The 14,309-nt window shown below is 45.5% G+C and overlaps 1 protein-coding gene across 1 annotated transcript in view; it reads left to right on the forward strand.

Moving 5' to 3' along the window:
- The window catches only part of chst11 (carbohydrate (chondroitin 4) sulfotransferase 11), a 35,661-nt gene extending 22,095 nt beyond the window's left edge, over positions 1–13,566 (forward strand). The window contains exons 2-3 of the mRNA XM_029462530.1: positions 6,641–6,932; positions 7,475–13,566. Coding sequence (XP_029318390.1) covers positions 6,641–6,932; positions 7,475–8,099 — 917 coding nt within the window. The 3' untranslated portion in view covers positions 8,100–13,566. The remainder of the gene's footprint in view (positions 1–6,640; positions 6,933–7,474) is intronic.
- The last annotated feature ends 743 nt before the right edge of the window (positions 13,567–14,309 follow it).

Here is a 14,309-nt window from a genome sequence, read left to right on the forward strand (position 1 = left end):
GGGAACACAATCTCCACGTTCCCGTCATCAGTTTCTCACACATTTTAACAACAAATGTGCAGCGACAAGAAAAGAGCGGCACGCTGAAAGTACAATGAGCTCGTCTCAAACTCCTCCCGACGGCAGAAGATGAGAATTTTTTTTTACTTTTTGCTTATACGACGCTGATAATGATGTTTATGGTGAGATAGGGTTTAAAGTATGTTTCAGTTTTAATGGACATGGTGACAAGGAGACAATGAATGCAGTTGCTCACACACACACACACACACACACATACACACACACACACACACACACACACACACCGTCTCATCTAATCAATATCCAGCCACGTCTCTGTGCTGGAACACTAAGTAATATATTCTGCAGCTTAACAGGGAAATTGCTGAGTTGAAATTAAAGCGACTGTACTGTATCATGGGAAGCTGCTTTTATAGTTGTGGTTTTATTACTTTTACTCGTTCTTATTCTTTGCCAGCTAGTTGAAGTCTGCAGAGGGTTACAGGGAATGTGTAATGTGGTAATGGTATCTGCTCTCCCATGGGAAAGGCTTGACATGGCCAGAGGTCGGTGATCTCCATCACGACTTCCTCTCAGACTGCATCGACTTATCGCCTCTCTCATCTCCTCTTCTGCCTCCCTCTCATCCTCACCCTTTCATCGAAGCTGCACAAGAGGCCTGACTGAGCTGCTTGAAGGGGAGATAAAATAGCAGAAAGTAATCCAGTGAGAAGATGAGAGATAAGGACAGGAACACTGAGGCAGAGTAGGAGATGACAAGATTCCCTCCCTTGTTTCTTTTCCCTATGCTAATTACAGCGTTCGTCCTCCTCTGGGATGGAGGGCCGCACGCTCGCTGCCACATTGTGTGAATCACAGCTCGGTGTCTCTAAGCAGATAAAAATGGAGAGATTTTCATCAACAAAGAGCTGCTGTGCACTGCGACGCCTTATTGGGCTCTGATGTGTTGGCGTAAGCACGAATAGGAATAGAGACAAGAAGTGGAAGGAGAGCAGAGCTGGTCATCATCCATCAAGCCTTGAGGGGAACGTTTGATATGACGGGAAAGTTGTTGTTTTATTTGATGTGGAAAGAGTTAAAACACTGAGATGTGAAGTTTTCTAATCTCCAATTTAATTCAGATTTTTAATCCTGTGCGAACAGGATATTACATTTTCCACATGAGATATTATCAAGTAGAAATAAGATGGTGTGAACAAGATCCAAATGCTGTTGGAACAAGGTGTTCGCATATATAGTGTACACACAAGCTGACATCTTTCTAGTAACACGGTGTTAAATTGTGGGAGAAAGATACGTCCTCATCTGACGGAGGTAAGATCCGCACAAGTTGTTTCCGTGCAGGGTTGAGATCCATATGTTGAGGGCGCAGGTTATTATCTGGAAAGAAGATTGAAATGTGCACAATGTACATTATTGGAAGCAAAATCTATATGTTGTGCAGGAAGTTATTATCTAGGAATAAGTAATTCAAAGTGTTTGTTGTTTGCAAAGAATGGATCTCTTTGGGTCGAATCAACAAAGTGTGGCAAAAGTTCTTTATTTTATGTATAAGATTTCGAGATAAATTGTTAATGAGAGTTTCTTGTTGAATATTGTTGAAACTCACCGTGGGAAATACTTCATTCAGAAAGTAACAGACTGTGAAATATGACTTTTACAGAAATATCTCAGATTTTCAAGTCATGCGTTTCCGTAATTACTTCTTCATGACTGCGTCTGTTCTCATCAGACAGATCGGTTAACACCCGCGTTCCTGTCGTAATGTGTGTACATGATGAATTACCCAGTGGAGACACGGCTGAAGATGGACTTTGAAGAGAAATACGTATCAACCTCTTTAGTCAGGCGCTGTTCGTGTCGTGGTGGTGGCCCCTGAGGTGTTTCAGGACTCCACGTCAGCCCGGCCAGTGCAGCAGTGAAAGCCACACTTGTTGTGACGGGGAAGGAGCGGTACAGATGCCGTTCACACTACAATCAATTTAGACTTGGATTTAGGAAAGCGGAGAACTGCCCTGGAGGGGAATTCAGACTTGGAGGGAAAATAATCAAGAGGCGTTAGAAAACATTCCTGCAGATGTGAAGCCTTCAGGCTGCTCTCCGCCTCAGATTCTTCCTGTCATGGTCCACTTCATCACCAGCATCATGTGAATATATCGTCTGCCCCAGATGAATGATTGCTGACTGCAGTTGCGCATATTGAACATTCAATATCTATAATATCCTCCAATCTTCCTCCATACCCATGAAATAATCTCTATCATAATCTGTACAGCGACTCAGGTAGGGGAACAAAGTCAATAAAGAGACGAGTATGATAATGAAGGCTGAGATTAATAACACGCTCTGCGTTGGTTCACTGGTGTGAAAGTGCTTTACCGGCTCAGTCTGCGCTGCTCAGGAAGTTATAACGGCAACATGTGGAGGAAGATGTGAAGATACATTGAGATTAAATGTACTTTATTGTCCCAGAGGGACGGAGCTGCACACAGCTGCTTTCATTTTAAAACAATACGAGCTGAAGGCACATAAACACATTGCATACACAGACAATACAAACAATACAAGAAGATACAGAACGTGCCTTTTAAGATGAGAACAAGAAATACACAGACGGTAGAGACAGGAGGTCACGCCAGAAATCTCTGAGCAGGCTAGAAAAATAATAAAATAATACTGAGGCAATTATTTCTGCTGTTCATGTGTTGTAAAACATATTTTAAATATATATACTGTATATATAAATAAAAGCAATACATAATATATTCATGGATGTATTATAAAAATACTTTTAAAGTATAGTGTCACACTGTTCACTACCTGAGCAAAGAAAAGAAGATGTTTTTTTCCAGCGTCTCAAATATGGAGATTTGCTGCTGTTCTCTGTTTTATATCATATTAACCTGAATATCTTTGAAGTTTTCACTGACAGAACAAGATATTTAAAGACCTTGGATGGACAGTTTTCACTATTTTAGAACATTTTATAAACATGACTAATTGAAGGAGAGCTGGAAGTCGATAAAAATGTTAATATTCTAATTTATCTGCCATTGTTAGGAAACCATGATGACTCATTTTAATCTCAATTTCAACGTACTTACTCTGCATGTCTGTATTAACACATACAAGCTTCTTGTCCTTCACTTTGGTAATTCTCTCCCCTCCTGGTCTCTCCATCCTCCCCCCACATTGCAGCCATGCTTGTTCGGGCTCCTTCGCATCTGTAATCTCTCAGCATAAAAATAATATTAAAAACCAAGTGATTATTCTCCTCGTCAGGCATTAATTATTAAGCTAATTAAAGAAGCCTTGAAGCTGCAAATGCATTATTTATTTTTTCTCAAACAACATTTATCTCAAAGATTCTAACACAATAATAACTGTATTTATTAAACATGTTTTTCAGGATGCATTAATCATAAATCATCCCTCCAGTGGCTGCATTGCATCGTGCTCTATTGAGCGGATGGAGAGATAACACAGCATGACTGGACTGTGCATGTTCTATACATCCACACTGTAGCGTGTATCCAGTACACGTGTCTGCACAGGACTAATGCATCAGTAATGGGATCCCTCATGTTAAATGAATGAAAGCCCACGGCGGAGCGATGCAGAGGCAGTGAGCTGCACCAGTCTTCCTCCTCTCCCTGCCTCCTCCTGACCCGCTGCGCCTGCCACTCTGCTTTATGCTCCAGTGTGCTGAGTGACGGCTCTGATGTGTTAAAGGAGGCCTGAAAAGCCCGGCTCACTGTTCTGGTATTATGATGTAGACGTTTTAGAAGCTGTCAAGTGCTATCTTTGTCTCGGCTGCTTTTGCATTCTCTCTGTGCGTCTCCTCTTCTATTATCCCACGCGCTCTCCGACTTAGAATCACTTCATTTTCCAGCTGCAAAGAATATAGTGGAATTTGTCTTGGTGACGGTGGTGCAGAGACATATTGACAGCTAACATGATGAAAAAGCTTGCTGGTACACACGGAACAGGACTGCAGGAGCTCACGGGGCCATAAGTCAGAGTAGGATGTACGGCTGTCACTGTGTGCATGCAGGCATGAGTATGCAGGCAGGAGTGCATGCAGGCAAGAATGCAGGCAGCAGTGCATGTAGACAGGAGTGCATGTAGGCAGGAGTACATGCAGGCAGCAGTGCATGTAGGCAGAAGTGCATGTAGGCAGAAGTGCATGTAGGCAGGAGTACATGCAGGCAGCAGTGCATGTAGGCAGAAGTGCATGTAGACAGGAGTGCATGTAGGCAGGAGTACATGCAGGCAGCAGTACATGCAGGCAGCAGTGCATGTAGGCAGAAGTGCATGTAGGCAGAAGTGCATGTAGGCAGGAGTGCATGCAGGCAGAAGTGCATGCAGGCAGGAGTGCATGCAGGCAGGAGTGCATGCAGGCAGGAGTGCATACAGGCAGCAGTGCATGCAGGCAGCAGTGCATGCAGGCAGCAGTGCATGGAGGCAGCAGTGCATGCAGGCAGCTGTGCATGCAGACAGCAGTGCATGTAGTCAGGAGTACATGCAGGCAGGAGTGCAGGCAGGCAGGAAGGCAGGAGTGCAGGAAGGCAGGAGTGCAGGCAGGCAGGCAGGAGTGCATGTAGGCAGGAGTGCAGGCAGGTGGGAGTGCAGGCAGGCAGGACTGCAGACAGGCAGGAGTGCATGCAGGCAGCAGTGCATGCAGACAGCAGTGCATGTAGTCAGGAGTGCATGCAGGCAGGAGTGCAGGCAGGCAGGTAGGCAGGAGTAAATTCAGGCAGGAGTGAATGCAGGCAGCAGTGCATGTAGGCAGGAGTAAATTCAGGCAGCAGTGCATGCAGGCAGCAGTGAATGTAGGCAGGAATGCATGTAGGCAGGAGTGCATGCAGACAGCAGTGCATGCAGACAGCAGTGCATGCAGGCAGGAGTGCAGGCAGGCAGGAGTGCAGGCAGGCAGGAGTGCAGGTAGGCAGGAGTGCATGTAGGCAGGAGTGCATAGAGGCAGGAGTGCATGCAGGCAGGCGTGCATGTAAGCAGGGGTGCATGTAGGCAGGAGTGCATGTAGGCAGAAGTGCATGTAGGCAGAAGTGCATGTAGGCAGAAGTGCATGTAGGCAGGAGTGCATGCAGGCAGAAGTGCATGCAAGCAGGAGTGCATGCAGGCAGGAGTGCATACAGGCAGCAGTGCATGCAGGCAGCAGTGCATGCAGGCAGCTGTGCATGCAGACAGCAGTGCATGTAGTCAGGAGTACATGCAGGCAGGAGTGCAGGCAGGCAGGCAGGAGTGCATGTAGGCAGGAGTGCAGGCAGGCGGGAGTGCAGGCAGGCAGGACTGCAGACAGGCAGGAGTGCATGCAGGCAGCAGTGCATGCAGACAGCAGTGCATGTAGTCAGGAGTGCATGCAGGCAGGAGTGCAGGCAGGCAGGTAGGCAGGAGTAAATTCAGGCAGGAGTGAATGCAGGCAGCAGTGCATGTAGGCAGGAGTAAATTCAGGCAGCAGTGCATGCAGGCAGCAGTGCATGTAGGCAGGAATGCATGTAGGCAGGAGTGCATGCAGACAGCAGTGCATGCAGGCAGGAGTGCAGGCAGGCAGGAGTGCAGGCAGGCAGGAGTGCAGGTAGGCAGGAGTGCAGGCAGGAGTGCATGTAGGCAGGAGTGCATGTAGGCAGGAGTGCATAGAGGCAGGAGTGCATGTAAGCAGGGGTGGCATGTAGGCAGGAGTGCATGTAGGCAGAAGTGCATGTAGGCAGAAGTGCATGTAGGCAGAAGTGCATGTAGGCAGGAGTGCATGCAGGCAGAAGTGCATGCAAGCAGGAGTGCATGCAGGCAGGAGTGCATACAGGCAGCAGTGCATGCAGGCAGCAGTGCATGCAGGCAGCTGTGCATGCAGACAGCAGTGCATGTAGTCAGGAGTACATGCAGGCAGGAGTGCAGGCAGGCAGGAAGGCAGGAGTGCAGGCAGGCAGGAGTGCAGGCAGGCAGGCAGGAGTGCATGTAGGCAGGAGTGCAGGCAGGCGGGAGTGCAGGCAGGCAGTACTGCAGACAGGCAGGAGTGCATGCAGGCAGGAGTGCATGCAGGCAGCAGTGCATGCAGACAGCAGTGCATGTAGTCAGGAGTGCATGCAGGCAGGAGTGCAGGCAGGCAGGAAGGCAGGAGTGCAGGCAGGCAGGAGTGCATGTAGGCAGGAGTGCAGGCAGGCAGGAGTGCAGACAGGCAGGAGTGCATGCAGGCAGCAGTGCATGCAGACAGCAGTGCATATAGTCAGGAGTGCATGCAGGCAGGCGTGCATGTAAGCAGGGGTGCATGCAGGCAGGAGTGCATGAATTAATATTTTATAATATAATATATTTAAGATATATTTCATTCAGCATACCGCATATTTATTCAGTTCATTAAAGCTTTGGAGTAAAATATCTTTCTTTCATTTTCTGGATTACTATGAAAATACAAACCAAAAGCTCTTTTTTCAGATGTATTTGACAACAACCCAACAAGCTCATTTGTTGTGACTAACTTTGATGCCACTGATTCGTCAGTTTGTAAATCAGGAGACGTAGTTGACAAACAAAAACTATGGCTATCTTCCCAGAACTGAATTTAACAGCTGACAGTCTCCACTTCTTCATATCAAAATAGTTACCTGTTGTTTCAGTTTCACAGCAACGTCTCTCCCTCTCTCTTCTTCTCTACCTGAACAGCCGGAGTTGTCTGGAGCAGCTGTCCTGCACCAGACGCGGAGGGATCAGGTGGTGGATGCCTGTCGAGTCTACAGTGCGTCCAGCCGTAAGCGCAGAGTCCTGACACCCGGAGACCTCAAACACCTCGTAGTGGACGAGGATCATGAGCTCATCTACTGCTACGTGCCCAAGGTGGCCTGCACCAACTGGAAACGCGTCATGATGGTGCTGACGGGCCGGGGAAAATACAGGTGAGTCCAGGGGCCATTGTTGCATCATCAGTTCAGTTCTGCTTTATTGTCCCTCAAAGGGGAAATGTGGTTTACAGTAGAGGGAACAAACACAACATGCAGGAAGACATGTTCCAGTTACAGCAAACAACCAAGTAAAGAAAAGATGTCAGTCTGTTAAACCAGTGTAATGGTAGCCATGATGAAGGAAAGGTTCTGTGCAAATGAAGCGCAATAATTGCACTTTGAACAAAGGAAATAATTTAATCCTATTGTTTTTTCTTTTACCTTGGGGGCTTGTACCTCTGCCCAAAAGGAGAGAAGAAAGGATTTCTCCAAAAGTGGGTTGTCAGAGCTGTCTGAGATCCACTGCTCCATCTGCAAAATGTGTCAGTCATAGAAATCTGCTAAAGGAAGCAGCTGCGTCCCAATTATTGTGCCGCTTTTTGTTTTGCACTGTAAGGACACGTGCTGTAAGACGTAGTTATCCCTGCATGTGAACGTGAATGCATATTGTTTGTGTTTCCGTTGTTAGTCACTGTCCATGTTCCTCTCTCCCGCAGTGACCCGATGGAAATCCCTTCCAATGAAGCCCACATTCCTTCCAACCTGAAGACGCTGAACCAGTACAGTATTGCTGAGATCAACCACCGCCTCAAGAACTACCTCAAGTTCCTCTTCGTCCGCGAGCCCTTCGAGAGGCTGGTCTCCGCATACCGCAACAAGTTCACCCTCAAGTACAACTCGTCCTTTCACAAGCGCTTCGGCACCCGCATCATCCGCCGCTACCGCAAGAACGCCACGCAGGACGCCCTGCTCAACGGTGCTGATGTCAAATTCAAAGAATTCGCTGAATACCTGGTGGACCCAGCCACTCAGCGCGATGGCCCACTCAACGAGCACTGGCAGACCGTCTACCAGCTTTGTCACCCATGTCACATCCACTACGACATGGTGGGCAAGTACGACACACTGGAAGAGGACGCTAACTACGTGTTGCGGCTGGTTGGTGTTGGCGACTCCTTGCACTTCCCCAGCTACGCCAAGTCTACGCGCACCACGGATGCAATGACGGCCCAGTTCTTCAGCAATATCAGCACTCAGCAGCAGATCCAACTCTACCAGCTTTACAAGTTGGACTTCCTCATGTTCAACTACTCCACACCCAGCTACCTCCGGCTGGACTAATGGAGGACAGAGCTGGGACTCTGAGAACGGCTATCTTGTTTAAGGAGAGGCAACAAAATGAGTGGAGGGATTTTTTGGAGGAAAACTTGATTTTTTAAAAACTGTCGTCGTAACTTGCAGGCGTGGGGTCTGAATTAGACATATAAACAGGTGCTGAGAGAAAGAAAGGTAATGCGTGATTGTCTGGGCATGACGGGGTGGAAGTCCAATCGACTCTGTGCGATACAGAGAGCACTGATTGGATGAGAATGTGGGCTAAATGGACCAAATGCATGCAAAGACTTAAATGTGTGGGTGAAGCAGGTCTTCAAGGTGTTTTAAAAGGGGAACCCATCCTCAGAGGACGGACTTGAAGAGGGATTCTCCTGATGATGTCCCCTACATGTTTAAACAAACTGCTGACAAATTAGGCTGCTTCAGATTCTACAAAGCAAACAGTGGCCTCGCACGCGCCCTGACCCCAACGCATTGTGGGAGCTAAGCTTATCTCCCCCCTCCCCCTGATCAATAGAGATACTCCGTCAAATTGTAAAACACAATCCATGTCCTTCGCTGCACTGTCGGTGCGGTGTGTGACTCTTGCCCTCATTAGATTCATACATTTCAGAGGTAAACCGGCTCATCCCCGCCTGAAGGACGCCCTGTAATAGATGGCTTTACTCTCAAGACCTCTGCAACTGGAACTATGGCGACTTGGCCTTCAGACAACACAAGGTGTCACTGGCCTCCATCATTAGGATGTTGGCAGAAGGGACCTGTTGTTACTCCTTAAGGAGACTCCTGCTGCAGCAGCAAAGGGTGGAAGTGCTTGATAAATCATTTCCTGTAATACCAAACATCCTTAACACTTTGAGCTACAGGACATGAAAGGTGCAGGATGCTCTCACATGATTGGGCGCTCCAGCCGTGACAAGTCAGAGCTCAAAGAAAAGAGAGCTGTGGTGGTGAAAGGGTTAAAGGCATCTCGTACCTCCGCCCAGGGGCTCAGTGGACACGCCCACAGAGCCCCTGTTCAGACGACCAAACATGTCTTTCACTAAATTAAGATTATGCTTTTGTTTCCTTGCTTGTGTTTATTTTATTGTCTTATGAAGCATTGCTGCGAGCAGCAATTACAAAAGATTATTTAATTTGCTTTGTTGATTAAAGACAGAAAGATGTCATTGTTTCTTTTCTGGGCTGATGAACATTTTAGGACATTTTCTAAAGTTAAACTGTTGTTAATGTCTTGTCATGTTGCTTTCTTCACAACTTGCCTCTGATACATTATTAGTACTCTGCAGCATTTTAATTTTTGAAGGCTTTGCGGTACATTACAGCCCACGGCTTTGTCCTTCTATGTCTGAAATCATCAGAGATTTATGAGTCCTTTTTCATTTCCTGTTGTCAAATATTTGGTGCCAAAAAGGCTGCGAGAGCCTCAGAGATCCACGCTCGTGTTCAGTGCACATGAGTGATGCCTCCTCGACCACAACACGAGACGAGCTGCTGCTCTCACTGAACAACAATCTACTGCCCACAGAATCAGAGACTGTATCTCACGCTGTTATGTGATTAATGTTAGCGATGCTAAGCAATGTCAAGGTTAATAACTTCACTCGCTATTACGCTGTGGAGTGGATTATAAGCGCTATACAGGAGGGAGAGAGAGAGAGGGAGTCATTTCGGTTTTTATATCTCGTTGTAAATTCTAAACCCCTCCAGCTTCAAAGTAAAAGAGATATTTTTTGGGTAAAGTTGCATCTCTTTGTTACACTTGACTGAACCAGAAATAATATTTTCTTATGCCGTCAGTTAGTCTAAGTTTGATAAAGCGCTATTTGTAAAGCAAACGTCGGGGCTTTTATTCATGTAGTTATTGGAAGCGTCACCAGCTTCAGTTGAGATGATGCTGTGAGAAATAGCCAAACGGTAAAGCAGGTGTTCCATTAATGGGGACTTTATGTGGGAATATGCACGATATCAACTGACATGATGAAGTAAATGTCAGAATCTAGTATTAAGACTTACATTTTTTGTGCTTACATGGCAAAAAAGCGGGAAATTGTCGCGGGCGCAAGACCTTCAGGGGTCCCACACAGCCAAGCCACTGGGCGGGAATTAATTTGTTATGCAACAGAACATCTTCCAGGACGGACGACGTGCATCAGTGCTGTGTGTACACAGTGGGCTAAAGGAGCAACAGAATGACTCTATAAAGAGACAGAATTATGATTTCAGGTAAATCGAGTACATCATTTACATTATGATGTGGAGTCTTGTTTTAAGACCTTCATTTGTTCAGCTGAAACATATTGCACATCCTTAAATCAATGTGTAGCTGTCTGTAGTAAAAATAATGTGAATAATTTACAGCTTTTTACTGGACAGTTTACGTTTTTACTTTCAAATTATTGGATAGGTAAAGTGCACTGGACTATAAAGTTTTGTCTGGTGAGTGAAATGTCAGCATAACTAAGTGTGACGACCAATCTTACTTTATAAATACTTTATAATTTCCTTCAGGACGCGGAAACGTTAGCTGCAAGCCCTGGTATTATTACCGTAGTGTGCACACATGGCAGTGTGAGGGGGGGGTGATGAGAGAACAGCTCTTTGTTTTGTTACCCCCACGCAGACATCTGGCTCTAATAAAGGAGAACAGCTACCGGCCTGGCCCACAGCCCTGGCCGCTGTGCACAAACAATGGCTGTATTCTCAGCACGGCCTCCTCCTGGGTCAGACGCATACAAATACACACTCAGCTCACACATTAGCTCTCCTGCTGATGTTGATGCCACGCAGCATCTTACTCAGCAGTTTCAGAGGCACGGGCGGGCATCACCTCTCCACTTTCACACACCGAATGAGCTTAAACTGCTCATTTAGCCTCCAGAATGGAAGACGAACGATACACAAAGGACCTCTTAGGCTGCAAACAAGTCGGTGCAGAAGCCTCTCTTCTGCTCACTTCCTTCTCTTCCATCCAACTCGGAAAACTTGCCTCCTGTATAAAAGTCGGTGTCGATGATCCGTCCCGTTGGGTAAAGGTCAGCCTGCTTAAACACACTGCGCCTGTAAAATATCCCCACAGTGAACCTACGAGCCCGGAGAGGCCCGGCGGACTTTCTGCCTCAAACAAACAGACGCATTTCTTCAGTGTGCCTGTGCACGGCCAGCTGTCTCTGCAGGAGTGTTTATATTCACAACAACACATGTATTTATGCTGTTTTTGAACGATGTCTATTATTTGACTGAATTGAAAGGAACACAGGAAGGTTTCTTAACATAACTGAGGAGCTGATGTGATTTGTGCTTATATTCTTATTTTATTATTTATGCACACAATTACACATTTATACACAGTAAAGTGTCATAGTAGGTAGAGATCGGTTTAGGAAATATGCTTATTTCTCATATGCCAAATTCAGTGATGCTCCAGGCGCAGGCAGCTAGCGCCGCTGTGAGGTCGAACTTTAAGTTAAATAATGACGGCAGCATATTAACACGCTCACACAATGTTAAAATATTGATGCGTAGCAGGATGCATGTAGCTTAGGGTATTAGCATGCTAACCTTTGTTGATTAGCACAAGTGTTGGGCAGTCATTATGCTAAGCTAAGCTAGTGGCTGCTAGCTGTGTGGTATCAATCTCCTCATCTGACTCTAAGCAAGGAATCAAATAAGTGTCAGACTGCTCCTTTATTTAACTATTATTTTTGTTCCTTTTTGGCACCAAAAAACATTTGAAATATAAAACATGATCATATCTCCTGAGCACAGAGGGACAAAGCCAGTTCTCTCCTTCTCTGCCTGTTTCTTTTACATATCTTCAGCCCCATGCAGGATGTTGTTGTACAGTGTAGACATGATGTAATTCATTCTGCTGTTGTTTTTGAGCTGTCATGTTCACCTCACACTTCATACTCACACACACACACAGCGACTATTCATTCCTTTTAGTGGAGTTTAAATCCCCGACTCCAGCGTCTGCCAGCAGCTTCTTCTATGCTGCATCACATACTGTACTTGTGTTTACATTTTGGATTTGCTGGATTACTTTATGGCACGAAAGAGGGATTTTTATTTTACGGTGCAACACTTTATTCAAGCTTCACTGAACTAAAATACAACAGAGTGGACAAAGAACCACTTCTCAACACAAAGCACGTTCAGTTTGAGGCAATGCAACACATACAGTAAGAGAACTCTACACACACACACTGCTGTATCACAGAGCACCTGCAGAGTCCCATGTGACTGCACCAGAGAGAAACTGCTGCCTCCTGAGGCTCACAGGTCGTGTTCACACACCAATGTGGAGAAATCTAAATCTGTTTTTCTTCTCGTTTTAGTGATGATGGAGATTCTCCAAAATCCTTTAGTGTAATTATCATGTGATCCCTTTTACACTCTGTAAACAAACACTTACTCTGTAAAAGCACGTTAATAATCCTGCTTAAAATATTTAATTTATTACAAATGGGGCCTCATCGGTCAGTTATGTTAACACTGTAGCCACCAAAAGAAACTGCTGACATCGTTGTAATGTCAGTAATAATCTCTGATTGAACAGAAAACTGTGCGTGTGCTCGGGATACTAACAACAAGACGGTCATGGAGAATTTCCATCAGAATAATCGTGAATATTCTCACTCGAGTGACTTTAAAAAGCTGTCGATCTGTGTGAAATAAATTATGTTTGGCAGTAATTTTTCTACAAAGTGATCTGCTGAACTGTTTGTACACGGGGAAAGTGTGAAGAACATATCCGACACATATAAATAATTTTCTTTGATGAATCGGTGAATGACTGAATGAATCACAGTTTAGCAGCATTTGTTAAATGTGTCCCCGTTAGCCGTGGCCCCCGCGGTCCTGCCATGTTTGTTGCCCTGACATCGTGTGCTTCAGAGATCACACACACCCTGCGTGTTCAGATGGTGTGTGTGTGTGTGTGATGTTGTAACCTGTACAGAAATGTGTGTGTGACCTCTTAAATCAGCCGTGTCTGTAACTGAATTTATACCATGTCATCAGCATTTTTCACCATCGTGTGTGTATCAGAGTGTCTCATAATGGCTGTGTGTGTGTGTGTGTGTGTGTGTGTGTGTGTGTGTGTGTGTGTGTGTGTGTGTGTGTGTGTGGACACTCTGTGCCGAACCCACTCTGCCTTAGAGGGAACGTCTCCGAAGGGAAGACGAGGCTCTCGTTCAAACGGGCGCCACTTATTTATTTATTTATTCTCATACTACTTTCTCCCAATTACCATGGCAACACACCTAACCTCTCTGTAGCTCTCGTTTCCTCGACAGCATCTCTCCGTGCTGTTGTACTCCGTTCGTTTTCAGGCGCACTCACTGAAACCATGAATAATTGACTGTGTGCTGTACACTGAGTGTGGTAGAGTGGTGTTGTTGATGCTCCAGCAGCACGACCTGCGGTTCATCTGTCTGATGTTTTCACAATAAAACAACACTGAAACTCCCCGAGCCTCCCACTGCGTGTTTCATGTGTGGATTTGAGATGTGTAAGAGTATTCCAGCTGCACGTGACCCCCGACCCCGAACAGTGCCTGCAGCATTTAAACACACTACGGCAGGAATTTACGATTTTCCACTTTCCATGATTACCTCCTTATTTCTGTCCGACTGGAAGAAGATGGTGATCGAACTAAAGAGGTTATTACACACTTTATATTATACGAGGCCTGTGATGTCATGTTTTACATTCAAAGCTTCTATTGAGGTTTTCAAATCAACTTTGTGTAATGAATACAACTCGACAGAAACCACTGGAATCTATTATTTATTAATAATATTATCGTAGCCTAATTTTTACCTGCGTTTGTTCAGAAATACCAGCTTTAAAACCAAACCTTTGACATTTAAAAAAACTGGCACCATCTTGTTTCACCTGCTCTAAAGTCCTAAACAGAAAACATTTGAGATTATATTTCCTCCCTTGCCTCTCATGGCTTCTGCGTGTTAATGTTTAAGAAATTAAACTTTCTGTGCAAGTTCCAGCAGAGGGATTATCCTGATTTTTTTAATTACACCTCTTGGTTATAATGTCTCGGGGCTCTGAATGGGCTCTATTTATATAAATTGATCTAATGGAAAGTGCCTCTTGATCTATTAAACTGAAGCATCTGCACACTTGTGGGTTTTTTCCTGATTGAAATTAAGTTAAAGTGCCAGGGGACAAACATGGGCTGCGTTCAAAATCACT

Source organism: Cottoperca gobio, chromosome 23 (assembly GCF_900634415.1).
Source record: "Cottoperca gobio chromosome 23, fCotGob3.1, whole genome shotgun sequence".
In the NCBI taxonomy this organism is placed as follows: Eukaryota; Metazoa; Chordata; class Actinopteri; order Perciformes; family Bovichtidae; genus Cottoperca; species Cottoperca gobio.